The following is a 20,678-nucleotide window of genomic DNA, read 5'->3' as shown; positions in this document are numbered from 1 at the left end:
GCATATGAACTCCTCATTTGTATACTATAAAAAAAAGATAAAGATAAAAATAAAAATAAGAATAAAAAAAAGATAAAGATAAAAATAAAAATAAGAATAAAGATAAAGATGCCCAAATAATTTATTTTAGTGATTTTCCCTTAAAATACATTAAGCCTATAACACAATAAATTAAATTAATTGAATAAAATGAAAACCCTTAACCCTGAAAACCGAACCGGACCGGCCGGTTCAACTGGGTTAACAAAAACCGATCATAAAGCCGGTTCGATTAGCCTTCTAATCCGTTTGGAAAAAACCGGTCGAATCGGAGGTTAACTGGGAAACCTTCGGAACCAGTCGGTTTTTAACAAGGTTTCCGGTTCAGGAGCCCTCCCTCAACGTTCAAACGGCGCCGTTTTAAATTCTAAAAAAAGAAAAATTTATAAAAAGAAACCCTGATCCCCAACGCACCCAACCCATTCCTCGCTTCGCCTCACGTCTCTGAAACTGAACTGCAAATTTTAAATTGAAAGCACAAAGAACCCTAACCCTCCAGCCACCGCAGCCACTGCGCCCCGCAGCCCCCAGAGCCCCACAACCACGCTTCATTGTCATCGACGAACTCGTCTCCGCTGGGTAGAGGCGTCGCATTCGGAAGCTCCGTCGCCGTCGCAGGAGCTATGTTGCCGTTGTAGGAAGCTCCGTCGCTGTCCTGGGAAGCTGTGTCACCGTCGTAGGAAGCTCCCTCGCCGTCGTGTGGAAGCTCTGTGGCCGTCGTCGTCTCCTCTGTTCGAGCGCGCGCTCTCTCTCTTCCCCGGTGTCGCCGTCTCCTTGGTTTTCGCTGTCACTCCCTTTCCTCCTCGCCGCGGTAAGCAATGTGGCTTGGATTTTGATAATACTGTGTTCGCCGGTGTCGCCTCCTCCTCCTTGTCTCCTCTGTTTGCTGGTTTTACTGTTAATAATTGAATTGCTGATTTAGGGTTTGTCATTCTGAGTTATTGATTTTGTTAATTTGTGCTTATTTTGTTAAATTTTCTGGAAAGAATTTGTTGTTGATACTCAGATATTGTGTTACTGATTTTGTGAATTTCTTATTTTATTCTGAGTTGCCAATGTTTATGAAACTTGGGTTTATTTTGTTAAATTTACTGGAAAGAATTTGTTATTGATCCTCAGATATCTGTGTTACTGATATTGTGAATTTGTTATTTTATTCTGAGTTGCCAATGTTTATGAAATTGGAGTTGATTATAATGATCCTCAGATTTTGAATTGCTTTTCTGTTGAATTTGGAGTCTGATTTCTGGACAGAACTTTTGTTGCTGTTGCATTTTTTTGGTTGATTTTTTTGGTTGATTGTAAGCATTGTGAGTTGCTGTTTTTGTTTTTTTATTTTATTTTTGTTTTGTTGATTATAATTATAAGTCTGAGTGGTTGTTAATTATGATTTGTGATGAGAGTTTATTTATTTTGGTTTTACAAAGCATGAAACCCAGAACATTTCAGTTTTATTGGTAAAAAGTTATAGGATGAATATATATGTTTAAAATTATATATAAACTTTTTAATAATTTTTTTAATATTTAATTAAAACCGGTTGAACCTTGGTCAAACCAGTGAACCAGTAAATCAGTAACCTTACTGGTTTATTGACCGGTCCGGTTCTCGCAACTAAACCCTTGGGCGCCTTCCTCGTGCACTTTGCCTCAAACCTTCACCTTAGTGCCACCGGCACACTGCCTCCGCCTTGACTTCTGCTTCTTCTCCGACCCGCCTCTCTCCTCCACAACACCATCATCCCCCTCTCGTCGCCTCGCCGCTGAACTACTGCCTACCCCGTCGAGCTGCTGCTCCTGCTCCTACCTCGGTGTTTTCCCATAGTCTTCAAAGTTTAGTATTCTCTACCTCTCTGTTCCTCTCCCTCGGCATCCACCTTCCTTTGCTTCCATCACCGGTCATACTTTCTCCAGACACTTGTGCCGACGACTAGTTTGACGGCTGAAGGAGGGAGCCGCTGCTGCTACTATGCGGAGGTCAAGAGAGTGATATTTTAAAAGGATGAAGATGACGCAGAGAGCTGACGCTGGTGCCAATTTTCATTCTTCTCTGCTTTTCCCATTATGGCAGTTAATTAAGTATGTGTTTTTTCTAAGCTTGGTTATTATTAAACTTTCTATTCTTTGTAGGGAAGAAGAAGAAGTCATCCAAACAGAACCCCAATAATATGAATGTGAATATTCTGCAGACTGATCCTCCTACTTCTAACCTTAAAAGGTAGTAACAGGGTGTATTTTTTCAACTATTTTAATGCTCTATGAGACAACCACATAAGATAGGATAAATTCATTTACTTTGTTCTAAATTCTTGGTATTGATTGTTACATTTGTCCATACATATTTAGTTTACTATCTTATTTAAATGATCAAGCACTTAATCATGCTCATCTGACATTGCCTTTTGTTTGGGATATTTTTATTTTAAAGAAAGGGTTTAAAATTTTTTGTCGCTTTACCCCTATTTTCAGGAAAAGGCAAAAAGTTAAACGTGACGAAAGGAAGAAAGAGGCAGAGCTCCCTGCGCGTCGGAAGTGGAAGGATGACCATGATGATGAAGAAGGTTTGATTCTGCAATATTTAAAAAAAATTATGATTATGTGGAAGGCAAGAACTTTGAGAAGAGTAGAAAATAGCAATGTTTTAACTTAAATTTTCGTCAATATTTCTGTTCATTAAGGATTTGTTTCAGTTTTGTAATTAGGGTCTGTACATCAATTTTGTTTTCTGCAATCTCCCTTTGATTTTCAATAGCATAAGATGGTTATTTAATTTCGGGATATCATTTATTGATGTTTGTATTCTTTACTGTCTTAGATTTTAATGATGATTCTCCTAGAAACAGTGATGCGGAAAGGATGTTGCAAGATTCAGATGACAATGATTCTCAATCAACAGGCTCTGAGACTGAATATGATGCTGAGTTTTCTCAGTCAGATGAAGAGGATGTTGGAATTGATGGTCAACCAAATTATGAGGATTCAGTGCACTTAAGGTTTGTTAATATTTTTTGCTGTCTCAGTTTCATTTTTATTTTTATTTTCTAAATAAAATATATGTGTGGAATGGAGATGGAGAGAGAAAAATATTATCCGAGTAATACCAATGTCTTATGATGTTCTGCAATGAATCTGAAATTGTACCAACTACTTATTTCTTTGTCATTATACATAACTCAAATGAATTTCCTGCTCTTTTCATTCTTTTTATCCGATAGTCTAACCTACAATATTTTGTGTCTGTAGTTCTTTTAACCTACATTTGGAACATAATTTAACAAAAGAAGAGATAGACAACCAAAAGGGTTCCAAATTTATATGGGAGGTACCAGCCATTGGCATGTCGAGTTGCAAATGGATAGGAACTGGAGAAAATATTTTGAAGGTATTTCATGTTTGTTATTTTTTACTTTTTTTTTTTAAAACTATTGGCATATCCAAGATTGAGTAGCTTCTTTGTGGAAGTGCTAAATCTAGTGTAATTATTTTGGCCACAAGCTGAATGGTTGTAATAAAGTAAAGGGGAATAGTAGACATTAGCAGCTGGCTATAGAATTCATTGCTTTTGCCTTCTTGTCTAGAATGATGATACTTCATTCCCCATATGGTTTCTTCTTTTGCAAAGTAGATAATGCTATATGTTAGGTGGGGAAAATAATTAGATATTACAGCATTGATGTCAATTTCAATGCTCATCACCTATATGCTTTGTAGTAGAACTACTTGACTTATTGTTTGCATCCTAATCATTTTGTTGGTAAGGCTATGCAAGTTGATGTTAGACTACCAGTATATCAAGTCAATGGTGTGTTGTGTGCTATTTTCATGGAGACTTTGATTAATAGTCCTTTAAACAAAGGTAAAAAAATATGGAGTAGTTCTTTTTGGATGAAATCAACATTGTTCAACGAAGAATATTTTCCTCTATTGTTATCTTTTCCTTGTCATTGACACTGCCCATTGCTTTGCTGTAAGTTTTTCTCTTTGAATCTTAATCCATGTGCTAAAAAGGAGAATTGTTTCTGGCAACTTAATTCGTTAAAAACATTATTTGGTGTGTAAATATTTACGGGTATTACATTTTTGTCTCTTGTTTTCTCTTTTAGGATTTGAACTCCAATTCTTTCGATGGTCTGATACCAAGGTTGTATGAGCACTGGATGGATGTCTACAAGACATCTGGGGGCAAGGATTTGAATTCATCTATGCAAAAGATATTTTTCTCCCTTTGTAAGTTCGTTTTCAGTTATAATGAATAAATCATGTTCTAGTCTCATTATTTGCATCTAGCATAATAACTACCCTTGATTTTTATCCTGAAACTAAGGGGTTGTTTAAACAATATCTTCCATTTTTTAGAATACTTCCAAATTTCTTCTATTTCGTGTAAAATTTTCTGAGCTGATAGGGGGTTGTGTTGGCTATATTGGAAAATAGCAATAAGCCAAAGGAATCTAAATCCTCTCTTATGGTAATTTAATTTTTTAATGCTCAACAGGAGAGAATGTAAACCTTCTACCCTTTATGGCCTATGCAGTAAAATTCATGTGGTACACTGGAGTTAGTATAGATACAGCTATAGGATTTAACTTCTTTCTTGAATGGTTAAGTATTATATTTATCCAAAACTTTTAGAATAAATATATCAATGTTTTCCGTAATGTTTTTTGGTCCTATTTGTGCCCCGAATGTTTTTAAAAGTGACTCATTGTTATCTTCATTTAATTCCATCAAAATGCAATAACAAAGGTTGTATATCTTTTCCAGCCCGAAGGTTTTCTGCAATTTGGTAAAAAGGACCTGGTTTTACATATAGACACATGAACACAATGATGATGGGAAGTGGGAAAGAGAGCAATTATCTCTTCAATCTTTTATTATAATTTCTTTTTAATTTTAAGATTTTTTTTACCTTTTTTGTGAATTTATTCACAATGGTCATGTCATTTTATTAGAGCTTGCCACTTGCGACATTTGTTGTACACGTCACCATCTCCATTTTATTTGTCGTTTGGTATGATAAATTGATAATTGACACCACAATATGCTGCTTATTTGCACTAAACCACTTTTGAGTGTATTTTGAAATTCTCTTATAGTAGTTATCCAAGTTACACACTCAAGCACTTTTGTTGTTGTTGTTGTTGTTGTTGTTGTTGCTGTTGTTGTTGTTGCTGCTGCTGTTGTTTACTCCCGTTGAGGATGCTTGGTTCCTTTTTGCATAAAGGTTGTGATTTATTTATTTATTTTTCTTCCATCATTATAATGGTATTGCCTTCATGTTGACATGTTTCTAGGCAGCAGATACCGGGATATACTTCACTGTAATAAGAAACCATTCTATGTCAAAGGTCTCGAAGATACAAGCATCATGGATGCATACATAATGCATTCTGTAAGCAAATTTCCCTGTCATTTTATTTAAGATTATGGATTTTGTCAAAATCTTTTGCATGGTGGCAATGTATATTACAGATTATATTACACACCCATGCCTACGCTATATTGATAGCAATACATAATGGCTATATCGTTCACAGCTCAATCATGTGTTCAAAACTAGAGATTGTGTGAAAAAGAATGATGCAAAATTATCCAGAGCTGGAGAGAGTGCTGGTAGTGACAAATTCCGAGATCAAGGTTTTACTCGTCCAAAGGTAAAGGACCATTAGTCATTTGGGACGGATCTATTACCATTGTTGTGGAGGCAAGTGCCTCCACTACAATTTGAAATTTTTTTTCGTAGTACATGATAATAATATTTATTTATCCTCATTAAATTATTGAATTTGACTCCACAATAATTTTTTACTCAACTTTTGGTACTTAATAGTCAATTTAAGAATTTTATATTAGATGTCTATTAGAATGATCAATTCTCAATTTAAATGAGATTGGTGTTTTTTCTTAGAAATCGACTCAAAAGAGTATTATTTATTTTCTTTTGAAATTAGCTTTAGTTTTTTCCTCGGTAACTGCATTAATTGAAAGAACTTTTTCAACTATGAATATCAATAAAAGTTGGCTTCTAATTGTATACGAAGTAAATTTCTAAATAATTGTTACTGATATATATAGAGATATTTTGATTGTATTGTTAAGAAAAAGATTGCTCAATTTTTTTAAAATATGAAACCTAAAAAATAGACTTTTATATTATATGTTATCATTTAAATTACTACTTAAGTTTTTTAATTTGTAAATTAGATATTTTGAAAACTAATCATATTTACAATAACAAAATATAATTATAACAATAATCATGCTATATGTACATAAAAAATAACCACCCACATAGAATATATATTAAAATACAAAATACATATTGAAAATGAGTTAAACAACACATGTATTTATACACAAATATATAATGGTTAATAGATAAATGAATTAGTAGATTTGGTATTTTCGCCTTGTTCTTTTTATTGCTTAATCATGTTCAATTGGTAAGCTTAGTATAACCTAGAAATGCATGTAGTCTAAGAAGAATCATAAGCATACAAGAAAGTTCTTCTCATGTTAATTTGTTATGTTTCAAACAAAGTATATGATCCTTTATCTACTCGTGCTCCAGGTTTTAATTTTATTGCCAATGGCAAGCATCGTGTATCGTGTTGTGAAGAGGCTTATACAACTTACACCTTCAGCTCACAAGGTGCTTTTGTACCTACCTCTCTAGTTGATTACTCTTTCCATCTAACCATGGTATTGCCCCTTGAACATGACCTAAATTATCAACACACATCTAGACTCTGAGGAGTTGCCTCAACTCTTAAGCTTTTTTTTTTCTCAACTACAGGTTATCTCATAGTAAAGAGTCTGGATATATCGATGAACTCCCCCATCGGACTATTTTTCAGTTTTATCTTTCTATATTTCTCTTATGTGGACTTCTACTTTCTGGTTCATGATTGTGATCCCTCCATTGGGTGGTTAATATTCTGCATGTGTTGGAAAATATCATTTAAATAGTTGGCTTATGTTGTGTGTTTTCCTTTTGTTTTTCCCGGCTTCTCTCTGTACAATTTGGTTTTCCTTTTAGTTTATTAGTGGTTTCTCAATAGATCCCGTTAACTTTAGGAAACTAAGGTTTTACATGGTTGATGGTTATCATTTGTCATTAGTTTCTTTCTTCTGTATGGGTGGTTTCAGCAACTATGTATAATAGGCTTCTTCTGTTATTGTGTATCATTCTTGCAGATGTTAGAAAATTGTGTGCCTCCTTGATTAAAAGGAATAAAAAGTTCTGTAAAAGGAAGACCATTCTTTTCCAAATTCAATCCACATTATCAATTCTAATGCTAGTGAAATTCCTAGATAATTAATCAGTGGATGTCTACAAATGAACTTTAATTTAACATTGTTAGGCTTAAATCATGCTAATACATGTAACTTTCTGCTGTAGTTTATGATAACCGACTCATTGTTGCAAGTGTTGCTTATTAGTATTATCTAATTTTATTACATTTTTGTTGAGCAAGATAGACAATTCTGTAAGTCCTTTGTGAGATTTAAGTGTTTGTTTTCTCAGGTTAATGTTGAGCATATGGATCGTTTTTTAACTAAATTTGGAAGTGAAGAGGGCAATGACGAAAATGACCATGATTCTGAAAATAAAAAACCTCAAAAAGCATCCAAACCATCTGACTATGAAGTACTTTTTGGTGGCAATAATGAGGACGATTTTATGATCGGCATCAAATTTACTAGGTAACAAATTTCACTGCTTGGTGATTAGGATTGCTTATTCTTTATCCTTTCCCAAGACATGCTATGCAATAGTCCACTATCTGTATTTTTTAGTATATTATAATGAATTTTTTTTCTTATTCATAAAATTCCTTGCAGGAAGACAATTAAGTTGTTCAGCGATTTCCATACCTCAGACATCATTGTTGCTTCAGCTCTTTCCTTGGTTAATGTAAGTGGGATTTTTCTTTTATGAAAAAGAATCATTCTTAGGTTCTTATTCATATTTGCCTCCTAGATATCTTTTTGCTCACTTTAGATTATATTATCACTCGTGATTTTTCTGTGCAATTTTCCCTTATATTTTGGTTCTTATTTATTTATATATGTTTGATGGCAAAGGTTTTATGTTTTAGTTTTATTTATTTATTTATTTATTTTTGTTTGACAGTAAAGGTTTATTAATATTAGTATAGAAGACAATTCCAAGTGACAAGCTAGACATCCTTTAAAAGAAACAATAGACTGGAAACAGAAATTTTTATCAAGAAGGCATGAAATGTCATGAGAATACAATTACTCCGCTAAAATTTACCAAATGTTATTTGATGTGTTATTTGTTTTTGGAGAGTTTTGTTCTCGTGCTGAAACCATTGTCATGTGATGTCACCTTCAACACATTTTACATGATCAAAATCAGATGTCACTTGTTAAGGTGATGGTGCATAAAAACAGTCTGGATTGGATTCTTTCCTGAGGTACAGTGATGGAAATGACTATGCCAAACAAGTTTTCTAGGTCTGATTTTGTAGGAATCAATTTTCTTCACTTGGGCTTTAGATAGCCTTAGAATTTAACAATTACAGTCCTAAACCTTCTAGGAAAAGTAAAAGGTGTTTAATATTGTTTTTGGGTGGTCAAGAATGTTGGATCAGTAAGTGAAGAATTAAGGAGAATGAAAGGAAACAAGAGAAAGTTAGCTTATTCTGGTCCATGTCGCCAGTTCATATAGCCTGTGTTGTAGCTACTCACTCTTTCTCTTCAGTTTGGATAAGGAAAATTTCTGGCATATATTCACTTTTCTTGAATGAGACTAGACTTGGGTATGCAAGTTTTCTGTTTTTTGGGTACAGCCTGCATATATGTTCAATTATAATCTTGATATTATTGTGCAATTTTTAAATTTTGAAGGTTCGTAACATGTAGCTGTAAAAATGGTTTCCCTTAGTTTGGCTTCAAATTTTTATTTTTATTTTTTTATATTAATTCTGGCTTCTAAAAAGGCTTACTTTTTAAATCTAGATTTTGCTTGTTGCTGCATTTAAATTGTAACTTATTAAATGAAAAAGAAACTGTTATACTTTACATATTTTGAATTTGAATTGGATTTTTCTTAATATCCTTATCGCAAGTGCCTGACATCAGTGTTGTGAATGTTAGAAAATTGAAGAGGCCGGGAGTAACAAGGAAAAAGATGTAGATTTTCTTTCATCGATCGAGGTAAGTGGCTCTACTTGTTATTTGTTAGACCATGCTTTATAAATTCTATTTGAATATGTAGTTACCCTGTGTATAGGTCATTGGATCATATAGTTTGAAGTTGACAAATTTTATTATGTTTGAGTAGGTGCTGATTATTGATCATGCTGATGTAATAGCAATGCAGGTTTGTTGTATCTTGTATGTTTCTTTAAATTATAATAATAATTTGAAGGTCACTATAAGTTGGAAGAGTATAAATGTTGGCTATTATTTTTGAAACTTCCAGAATTGGTATCATGTACATACAGTTATTGACCACTTGAACCGTTTACCATCGAAGCAGCCTGGAACTGATGTTATGCGCATTAGACCATGGTACACTTTATGTTGGATTTTTCTTAGATTTTCATTTCTTTCCATTTAGTTGGTGGTTGTTAAATTTGGGGGGAGTGATGTAGTTTTCATTTCCATGCATTGGATATTTGGGAGGGAGTGACCTGCCTTTTTGTACATGATTATTTTTGTTCCATGAACTGCATTTTGCACTCAGGTCATTGAAAGCTAAGGTGTCAGAAATGAGATGCATTTCTGGTTTTTCTACCCTAGAATCTTGAAATCTGAGTTTTTCTTTGTTTAGGTATCTTGATGATAATGCCAGATTTTACAGGCAAACAATTGTTCTGGGGTTTTATTCAAATCCAGGTAATGAACCTTCCTTATGTTGGCCAAGATGTTGAGAACAATCTTGCATTCACATAGTTTTGTCTTTACCTTCTCTATAGAAGGATAGATATTATATGTTTTAACAGACCTTTGTATTCTTCATCCTTTTGTTCTGTTTGATAAATAGGGGATGTTAATTTGCTGGAAGAAAGAATATTTTATTGCTTCAGTATTTCAATTGGGGATTCATCCAATATCCATTCAAAATTTACATAAACAATCATCAAGATAATCTATTTCCAATTATAATACATGGTTAAAATATTTGTGTATTTTCCTTGTCTGAAGGACCTTTTTTGATTAGCCTATGGTAACCTTTGTTGATGCTGAGTTATAGAGTTTTCTAATGAATCCTTTTTTACTAGCATTATTAAGAAACCACGTTGCGTAATTTACAGCTTATTCATTTCCTTGTTGCAGATATAAATGCTTCATTCAATCATCAGTGCTGTAATTATGAAGGGAAGGTATGCAAAATGTCTGGTTGCACTTTCCATTCTTTTAGATGGGCTCAATGTTTGTACCTACGATCACTCATGGAGGGTTAGAGATACATCATTGCCGAAAGAGTTCTCATGGAAAAATCTCAAGTTTTTGCCATTCTCTTTAATATGGTTTTTATTTTTCTTATATGGACTTAACCCTAGGCATTGTTGATAATGAGATGAGAATCATAAGAAGGTTTTCTTTCTTATTGCTTAAGCAACTACACCAACCAATTATATTCCTTGTCATTCATTATCAGTCTTTTCATTTGATATCTGCAGGTGAAGCTGGTTTGTGATTATAAAGGTGTTTTACACAAAGTTCTTCCCGAAATAAGACAAGTATGCTTTCTCAGTATTACTTTCTTAAAGTAGAGGTTCAGATGGGAATGAAACCATTTGGATGTAGATGCATTCTGATAGCGTAATCACAATATCATTGCACTTAAGTTTACTTGGATCACTTATGTGATGCATAAAACAATATTCATCGTTGTACTGTTCCTTTGAAAAGTACATTGGGGCTAATACAATTTTAATTATCATGGATAATTTAATTGTATTCTGTTCTGGGTGGAGGTCCTAATGAGCTAATAGATTAGTTGGATGACTGCCATAGTTAAACGAGGCATACAGTTGAAAATGTCTTGATAAACTTTGTTTTAGGCAGTTGTGATATATAATGTATGATCAACTATTGTATTCTTGTTATTATTAATTCATTTGACATGCTTGTAGTCCTTAATTATTCTTTAGGTGTTGAGTTATCAAATATTATTCCAAATTATCTTGCCTTGTTTTCCCTTATGCTAATAATTCTCTTGATCATGTGACTTGTAGATCTATGAACGATTTCATGTAGATTCAATAGTAGATGCTGATGATGCTCGCTTTGATTATTTTGTTAAGAAGGTATATTTAAGAATTGCAGTTTTGAAATTTTACATGTTGAGTTGAACTATTTTTGAAAAACTAATTATCCAAATATTTTTCTGTGTGACTTGGCTGAAGTCATGTCAAATAAACATCATTTTTGTAGCTAACATATGGTCAGTTGGAGTGGCAAATGCTCCTTCTTTTTAATAAGTGAACTTGAGTTTGAGTTCTGTGTATGGAGTAATTAGCATTGGGAAAGTTATGCCCCTTATTGGATTTCAAATGTTGGAATAGGATCTGATTGGAGGATACTTGTGGTTTCAGTTATTAAAAATAAATTATATAGTCTTGGAAATCAATGCCAAGCAGTTAGACCTATATTTATCCTGGTTGGCCAATTTTTATCTAGATATTGTAGTCAATATTTAAACAAATATTTATAACATTAGCTAATAAAAAGACTACTACATCAAGGTATGCTTCAATGTCATCCATTTATTGGATATTTGGGTGCACAATGATTTATCCGACTGCCCAATCTCCTTTTGGTAGATGAGAGAAATACTTATATATTTTATGTGTTATTTTTCTGGGTTTGAAATGCTTCTGTTCAATTTCTTTATATAAATTCCTTAGGACAGTTTAAAATATTTTTTTATTAGGTGCATATTGTTAAAAATTTATGGCAATTTGTAGTCAAATTTATAGATATGATGTCAGTCATTTGTATCTTGCAGGTTTTCCCACGGATCAAAGATTCTGATCAGGTTAGTTTTTTTAGGTAGTTCAATTTCTGATGTGTATGCCTGTGATAAATGAAATTTATATACTAATTATTTTGGTTCTGTTGGATGAAATCTTTGATACAGGGAGGCATTATGATATTTATCAGTTCTTACTTTGAATTTATTCGAATCCGAAATTTTTTGAAGTCACAGAATGCTTCATTTTGTCTTCTTGGGGAGTAAGAAGCCTACTTTTTATCTTTACTTTGAAACTTTGTAGCTGTCAATTATTGCATGTTTTCGGAATATATCTCTAATGATTGGAGGTTCTTGCATGAATACAAGTTTAACACATTATATTTATGCTTATTCACTATGCAAGTGGATCCCATCACTTTATTTAAGATACACTAAATTGTTTGTGGGGCCCATCATTTTTGTTATGTTTGTCTGTAAATCAGAGGTGGTATACTTATCCTGATATAATAATTTTTCATAATTATGTATGATTTATGAGTGTGTTTTTTTTTTTCTGGACTAATATAGGTATACGACCCAAAGTGACATTTCTCGTGCACGTAATTGGTTCAATGAAGGAAAAAGGAAGATCATGCTTTACACAGAGAGGTCTCACTTCTACCACCGATACAAGGTTGTATACACTTTTTCTCTTTTTGCCTTTGCCTTTGCTATTTTCTCTAAATTCAAGAGGATTAATGGATTTTTTTGGGTATACACACACACACACAAAAAGGTTTCTTTTGTTTTTTCAATCACTTGGTGGTCTTACTCCACGTCTCGTATGCAGTTATGCACTTCCATACCCATCCCCGTCTTGCTTTTTCTTCTACCCTCTTTGGAAATCTTTGTTTCTCACCTTTCATTTCCCAGTACTTGACCCTTGTGTTCTTCTCTTCACCTTTTGATGTACTCAAAAATCCATAACAAGCTGTCGGGAACCTATGTTGGATGGTCAAACACTCTTTTGGGATAACGTAGCAGTCAGTACAAAATTTCCAGTTGAAATTTCTTAGCAAGAAAAAATTGATTTGAACGTTTTTCACCCATTCTTTTGTGTTATGTGTTCTCCCGCTTCTTAGAACAAGTGTTCGCTAACTGCTATAAGAAACTCAGAGGTTAAAGAGAAGTCCAAGATGGTTGTACCTTCTGTGTTCTCTATACCAAATCCATGATCTCCGTGGATCACTTCCTTTTATGTTCCAAGAAAGTCTTGTTTCCCTACTTTATGGCTTGGATTAAACCTTTTTTCACGAAGTTTTGTCTTGTAGTGTTCTTTTAAACCGACTTTTGTACATAGGCACTAATCACAAAGAAGTGCTCCCCCTCAACCGCAAGTTTTAGTGTAATGATCCAATCACCCGCATTTTTAACCTCTACCACATCTTTTTCCCAATGCTTATCAAAGGATAACGCCTATCTCATTCCTATTCTTTACCTTTCTTGTGTACCAAAGCTCAAATACCAAGGTTCCAAATTACATTGCCTTCACCTGACTCACTTGACTTTTTACCTGTGCACTCCCACCATTGATTTTCCCTATGATTCATCCACATAGCACGTCGCTTCTTGGCAACAACCTAGCCTTAACACAATTCCATCTTTGATCCATGTCATCGGGATTCAAAAGAATTTTACTTTGGTTGTTTAGCCTAAGGCAACCCTCCTCTTTTATTTGGGGTTGGGACAGGCTATGTAAAATGTTTGTAATAAGCTTGATACAGGCAGAGTTATACACAATATTGACAAACATAGCTTATTTCTTGATGGCAGATTCGTGGAGTTCAGAACTTAATCATGTATTCACTACCAGAAAGGAAGGAGTTTTTCCCTGAGGTGAGCAGGTTAATCAAGTAGGTTTTGTTTTTTGTTTCTTTCAAAGAATTCGTAAGAAAGGAAATAGTGTGAAATGGGAGTGTAGGATACAAAGAAACAAGAGAAGGAAGAGAAAACAATAAGTAACATAACTCAACAAATCAACTATTCTCTTGGTCTCTAACCTTGACAACCTGGAAAAAGTCAATATGCAAAATATGCCAGGGAATTTAAAACAAGCCCTTCCCTTCAAAGTACCTTATTAATTTATTATGCTCTCATTTATTTCAATAGCCTATGCATTTCAGTAATTAGTTCATCACTTCATTGCTTCGTTGTTCTGTTGATAAAATTTTTAATAGGTTCTTATTCTCAGTTTGTCCATACAAGTTGAACATAATATATCTCTTATTTTATTGCTATCCCTTTACATCTTGCAGATTCTGAATATGCTTGATGGGTCTGCCAGTATGGCATGCACTCTTATGTTTTCTTCCCTTGACAAGTTTCGGGTAATACTTTCTCTCTTTGATGTCCCTTTTAGGATATATACAAATTTAAACACCCTCTCCCCACCACCCCACACAAAAAAAAAGGTCATAACCGAGTATTATGCTACTTGCTGCCATGTAGTGTGTATGTAATTGTTGGTTGGCTAATTGAAATGCATGGTAGTAATGAGAATTGTACGAGAAAAGGGCTAAACAAGGGAGGATTTTGTTTACATAGCTGGTTTATGTATCACTTAAGAAAAGTGAAACTCAGTAGATTCTAGTTTAGAAAGTGATAAGTTTGGTGCAAGTTTCTCATAAATTATAAATTATTTTTCCGCATTCAACATATTCACTTGAGATATATCTAAAGTCCCCAATTACTTGCACATCTATCGCTATATTTCTAAAAAAGATGTCTGAAACCTCTGTACATCTAACTTTTTTCATGAAATACGATTCTAGTTCTATTATTTATTTATTTATTTATTTTTGGCTAGCCATTCCTCCTAAAATTTCCTCTAACAGCAACATAATGTAATAATATGATGATATTTGTTTTGCTATGGAAATCACATTTCAGCTGGACAGAATTATTGGGACTAATAAAGCAAAAAGGATGGTGACTGCGGAGAAATCTGTATTTGTCTTTTGCCATTAGTATTCCAAAGCCTTTAAGGCATGCTTTTGGATTTTGAGAACGATTCTTTTTGACCAAATGAAGCTGAAAAGGACCCAATTTTTTCCGTGGTGCGTTGAGAGACTGCCTCAATTTCAGTTTCGGAACACAAATGAAGGGAAACTTATGCGTTGGGTTGAGTCTACTAGTCTTACTATTTTCGAGTTAAATTCAGATTGTGAATACCGAATAGGCATAGTGAAAATATTGCAGTTTGAGAGGGTTGTAATCTTGGTTGTAATCTTATATACTTTTTGGCTCATGACTATATATATGGAACAAATATTTTTACGTTGCCTTGATACATAGGTTTATTTAAGCTGTTCTTAAATCATAAGTTTATTAGAATTTAGGGTTTGAATAATCTGTTTTTAGCATCCATTTTTTGACAGATCATAAAGAGTACAGGTAACATTGGAATAATTTAACTATTCCATTAATTCTCATATTTTAAGCTATTAATTGTGGAACACTTATGCTACACAATATGTAAAAGTTCGACAAAAATCAACTTCGGATTAGAGAGTATGTAAACACTCGTTCCCGCAATTGTTCAACAGTGTGAACGTTAATATGAAAAACTTTTCTTCATCCTCGATCAAAACTGAAGTAATCAAACTTCAAACGATATTCAAAATTTCTTAAAATTTTTGTAAAAACTCAGAAATTTCAAAGTTATGTTTCAAATCTTCACTAAAGAATATAAAAGACGAAAGATTATTGAAGGTACTGTTTACTAATTGTCTCATTTTTTTCACTTTTCTTTCGCATTTTTAATCGCAAAACACTAGATAGTGATATTTTTGTTTTAGTAAATTTTGTGTTTCTTGCGTTAAAGTACATATTATTGTTTTCATACTGTTCATTTGCTAATAACATTGTTAGGTTGGTGTAAAAATGTTACTATTGTTAGGTATCTAAGGAAAGTGAAAAATTACACCTTAAAAGCTAGCTGTTAAGGTGTGGTTTCTCACTTTCCTTAGATACCTAACAATGGTATCAGAGCGTGGTTGTCGGCGCCATGGAAAGGGCTACTTATAGGCTGGATTAAGGTGAATACCGAATACTGATAGACCGTAGCAAAGTGGTTATCGTTGGGTCAGTGTCGATAGAGTGAAGCCGCCGTGGACGTCGGCTCTCCAGGACCGGTGTATTGTGAGGGACTTGGGTATTATGGGGTGCTCAAAGTCCCACATCGAGTAGTATGGGATGCTCGTATAGTTTAACCTATATTGTTTGAGGGATTTGAATGTGTTTTTGTGCGTGTTTGAGTATTTGCATGTTTTGAACTGAGTTCGTGTATAGTTCTCAGTAACAACTTTCGATATATTTTGTCTGAATTGAGGTGCACTTGGTGTTGTTGTCATATTTTTGTTTTAACTAGGCAACATAATGTTGTAGTATTTCTGATATTATTTTGTGCATGTTTGAGTGATTTGCATGTGTTTTTGTCCATTTTTGAGGGTTTCATTCATGGATTTGTTGTAACTAGCTCAGAGAAATTTGTTGCAGGGCTTCTAGTGTCATTTTGTGCATTTTGTAATGTAATGAAGAAACAATAGCAGTACATTTGGTTTGTCTTTCGGTGTATTTCATGTGATTTGAGGTGCACTTGGTGTTGTTGTCCTTTTGTTATAATTAGGTAACGAAATATTGTTGTAGTGCTTCTGATGTTATTTTTGCATGTTTGAGTGATTTGCATGTGTTTTGTCTATTTTTTGAGGATATTTGTTCATGAATTTGTTGTAACTAGTCGATAGAATTTTGTCGTAGTGCTTCTGGTGTCATTTCGTGCATGCTTGATTGAGTTGTGTGTCTTTTTAAATTGACATTGTGTTACAATCAAGAAATAATAGCAGTGTATTTGATTTGTATTTCGGTGTATTTCATGTGAATTGAGGTGCATTTGCCATTTTGTTGTTACCTATTAACCTAAATTTTTTATTCCTTACCAAAAAAATGACAATTAAAAAAGTTGCTGGGAGGAGCACCACAAAAAAGGACCAAAATATAATGTAAGTAGATATATGTTAGAACAACTCAATTTTTTTGTATAAATATAGTTATGTAACATAATTTTCATTTATTTACAGAAAACTCATGATTTGAGATGCTCCACAAGATCTATTTATGATATATTTCACAACATGAACAATGACAAAAAAGCTCTTGTTGAAGAATTGAGATTTTTTGCTATGACGCATATCCCAGCCTTGAATGTATCGCATAAGCTCCTAAAAGAATTGACATATTCATTTGATTTGTACAATAGCACACTGCAGACGCGGTACGGTGTAATCGAGATCACCCTGAAAAAAAAAAGAGATTCTCTTGGCTTGAATGCATCTAGTAAAAATCTATTTTGTAATCTATTCTATAAATTAAATTTGGGTATTTTTTTTACATTATTTCTGTGTTATTAGAATATTTTTGCTGCTGTTGTAGGGGAGCGCTATCCAAACAAAATTACAAATAAAGAAATTAATAAGGAGCAGAAGGAAGTTATTGAAAATTTCAAAGGTTGTACTTTGTCACAATTGACAAAGTCTTTGATTGACATGAGTGTTGATGGACTAAAAAATCAGCTGAAATTCAAGAGAACATTCATCCTCTTCATCCAGAAGTGCTACTTGTTGCCGACAACAATAAACAAAATTTTTCCGATTCACATGCCGCCTATTCTTCACATGGATACAATACAAGAATGGAATTGAGCTGCTCATGTGCTCAACTTCCTCATCAAAAGCATCAGAGGGCACAAATTAGAAAACAAATTTGCAGTTGATGGCTGCCTCTTTGCACTGATGATCATATATTTTCATGAATCCACAAACAATAATAGGCCGGTGGATGAAATTCTTAGACCACTATGGGTGCAACGTTGGACTAGGAAGAAGCTGGTTAAAAGAATAGAAAGTAAGGTGAAGGATGAAATGGTAACTTAACAGAAATCTTTTTGTTAATTTCGGTGCATTTGTTTTAAGTATATTATGCTAACTAATGATTTTTCTGTTTGGGGCCTCATGAGAAGAGCACAACTGAAAGACCAATCAAAAGACGAAAAGAAAGGAAAAAGAAAGAAAAAAAAGAAGCAACAAAAGAAGAAGACTACTATATTGCACTCATCTTTGGAAAGTGAAAGTGATTTTGAGTATGAGTTTGATTCTGAACATGACACGGAGGAGACACCAAAGAGAAGAAAACAACCTGAGAGAATGGCAAAGAAGTAAGTATTAATTTTCGATTTCTTTTGTAAATATTTATTATCTTTATTTACCTCGTGTCTTTGTATTTTTTCAAGATGGAATAAAAAAAAAGAGCCGCGTTATTGTGGATTTATCTTCCCAAACAGAGGTTGAATCTAATGATGAGTAAGATTCAGAAACTATCATTGTAATTCTGTATTTTGTTTTTTCATCAAAATTTTCTTTATAAACAGAATTTTTTGCGTGTATTGTCAGAAGTGAAGAAATGCAGGAAATAACAAAAAGATGATTGAAGGAAAAAATGATAAGCCTGCACAAAAGTATGTGTTATTTTTCAAATTTTTTTGTCAATTTTATTGTGTTTATTTGCTTGACGATTGTTTGCTTTTTCAAGATGGAATCCAAAAAGAGGAAGCGTGTTATTGTGGATTCATCTTCCCAAATAGAAACTGAATCTGATGATGAGTAAGATTCAAAAATTATCACTATAATGGTATGTTTTGTTTTTTGATCAAAATTTTCTTTATAAACAGAATTCTTTTCATGTATTGTCAGAAGCGAAAAAATGCAAGAAATAACAAAAGCAAGATTGAAGAAAAAATAGATAAGCCTACATAAAGTATGTGTTAATCTTCGGTGCTTTTTGCCAATTTTATTGTGTTTATTTGCCTAATGATTGTTTGCCTTTTCAGGATGCAGACAAAAACCACAGATATTTCAAAAAGTGGGCTCCACTTGATAGAAGCTCACTTTGATTCTTTACAAACATAAGATTCAATATTTGAAATTGTTTCTTTGCTAAAATTTCCTAAAACCTGATGTAATTACTCTAGTTTTACTGAATAATATTTATTTTGTCTTTAGAATGCCACATGTAAATTTGTCAACTGAAAATGATCCTATGTTTTAATCATAGTCAAGCTATCAGAGCTCTGTAAATCAACCAAGTGATACCATGTAATTTCTGTTTCTCTTACCATTACTTTATTTCTTGTGTTATCATAATCTGCTTCTAATTTCATATCTTTTTTTAGAATAAAAAGCCCTTTAAGATTTTATTGTCAAGAAAAAAGGGCAAGAAAAAAAAATAGTTTAGAGCCTGCAACTATGTAAGTTCTCATACAACAGAAGTCGTGTTTTCATTCAATGCTTGAGGTGCTGTGGTGAGATGATTTACGTGCATTACTGGTTCAAAGAACAAGAAGAAACACTAGATGAACCAAACCCTGTTCAGGAAGCAAGAATAGAAAAAGAAACCCAATTGCAGGAAAGAATGAGTAGCACAACTGTTGATATGATAATGATCCTAAAGAATAAACGATTGTTCTTCAAAAATAAACTCATTCTCAATCTGAACTATTGGACATGTGAGTTAATGGCTTGCACCAAAATTTGTTAATGTTTACTGCATATTAATTTTTTCACTGTTTGCCATTATTAAAGTGTCACTACAAGCAATTACTCCTTTAACAGAAACTCTTGTTTCCAGCCCTCCACATATTGAACAAAAATCTGCTGCGCAGTCTCCAATGCAAGAATTTCTGTCACAAGAACCTATTAAAGCATAAGTTCTAGTTAAATTCTTTATTGTTGGATAATTCTTTTTTGGTGCTTTATTTTATAATTATTTTTGTGTAATCCTGCAATCTTCCATAACCTAAACAACCTGATGTGAAGTCTCCCATAGAGGAATATTTGGAAGAACAACCTCAACAAGAATCTCACGAGGAAGCTCTCCAAAAGGAAACTCAACATGTAGCTCTTCCTAATGTGTAAGTTCTACTTAATAAAATTTCTTTTTAATATTTTCTGTGTAAGTCCTTACTTTAGGTTTACATAAGGGAATATAGAAAGTCAATTGATTGTATAATGTAAACTATTAATAATATCTCTTCAATGTTATTTTGAATTGTGTGTACAATTTTGAATTAACAACACATACTTTGTATCTTTGTAAATATTCAATCCAAGCTTTTTATAAAACTTTTTTGCAAGATTAAACTTCTATGAATCTGTCTATACTGTATTAAAATCCTGTTAATATGAATGATCTAGGTTCACAAAATTACAGAAAAAGATGAAAAATTTATGTAATACACCGAATCACTAACCAAAAACACGAAAATTATTCAAATAAACATCGAGAAAATTCTTACAAATTTTTATGTAAATTTTCATTAGGAGATATAGAAATTGTGTAGATTGAATTTCTACATTGCTTAACTATTGAATTGTTTGCATACTGTATATTTAAAACAAACAAATTCCTTGAAAAATTTCAAGAAACTAAATTTCAAAACAAACAGTAACATGGTAAATGGAACAAAACAAGAAAATATAAAAAGTAAACCGCATTTCCATTAAAAAATAAAAACATTATATATATTGACCGAAACTATATTACAAAACACCGAAATGCCTTCAGATAAACACCGAAAAGTCTATCTTATTCTC

At 33.0% G+C, this 20,678-nt stretch overlaps 1 protein-coding gene across 4 annotated transcripts; it reads left to right on the top strand.

The window, feature by feature from the left end:
* The first annotated feature begins 427 nt into the window (after positions 1 to 427).
* Positions 428 to 15,320, top strand: LOC112802127 (protein NUCLEOLAR FACTOR 1). Of its 4 annotated transcripts, none has more exons than XM_025845181.3 (25): positions 428 to 850; positions 1,600 to 2,068; positions 2,169 to 2,256; positions 2,508 to 2,599; positions 2,854 to 3,031; positions 3,282 to 3,420; positions 4,142 to 4,265; positions 5,333 to 5,430; positions 5,576 to 5,692; positions 6,610 to 6,690; positions 7,567 to 7,745; positions 7,884 to 7,956; positions 9,165 to 9,224; positions 9,352 to 9,390; positions 9,493 to 9,581; positions 9,844 to 9,908; positions 10,350 to 10,396; positions 10,697 to 10,756; positions 11,255 to 11,326; positions 12,028 to 12,057; positions 12,160 to 12,254; positions 12,562 to 12,667; positions 13,807 to 13,869; positions 14,289 to 14,360; positions 14,923 to 15,320. In XM_025845181.3, the coding sequence occupies exons 2-25, from the start codon at positions 2,041 to 2,043 to the stop codon at positions 14,998 to 15,000; spliced, it is 2,073 nt and encodes a 690-aa protein (XP_025700966.1). In that variant the 5' UTR covers positions 428 to 850; positions 1,600 to 2,040; the 3' UTR covers positions 15,001 to 15,320. The 4 variants fall into 4 exon arrangements, with proteins under 4 accessions (XP_025700966.1, XP_025700967.1, XP_072093613.1 ...); XM_072237512.1 differs by having other exon boundaries at positions 456 to 850; positions 2,882 to 3,031; XM_025845182.3 differs by lacking the exon at positions 1,600 to 2,068 and having other exon boundaries at positions 430 to 850.
* Positions 15,321 to 20,678: the final 5,358 nt, after the last annotated feature.

Source organism: Arachis hypogaea, chromosome 5 (genome assembly GCF_003086295.3).
Source record: "Arachis hypogaea cultivar Tifrunner chromosome 5, arahy.Tifrunner.gnm2.J5K5, whole genome shotgun sequence".
Taxonomy (NCBI): domain Eukaryota; kingdom Viridiplantae; phylum Streptophyta; class Magnoliopsida; order Fabales; family Fabaceae; genus Arachis; species Arachis hypogaea.
This window is presented reverse-complemented; position numbering and strand designations above follow the sequence as displayed.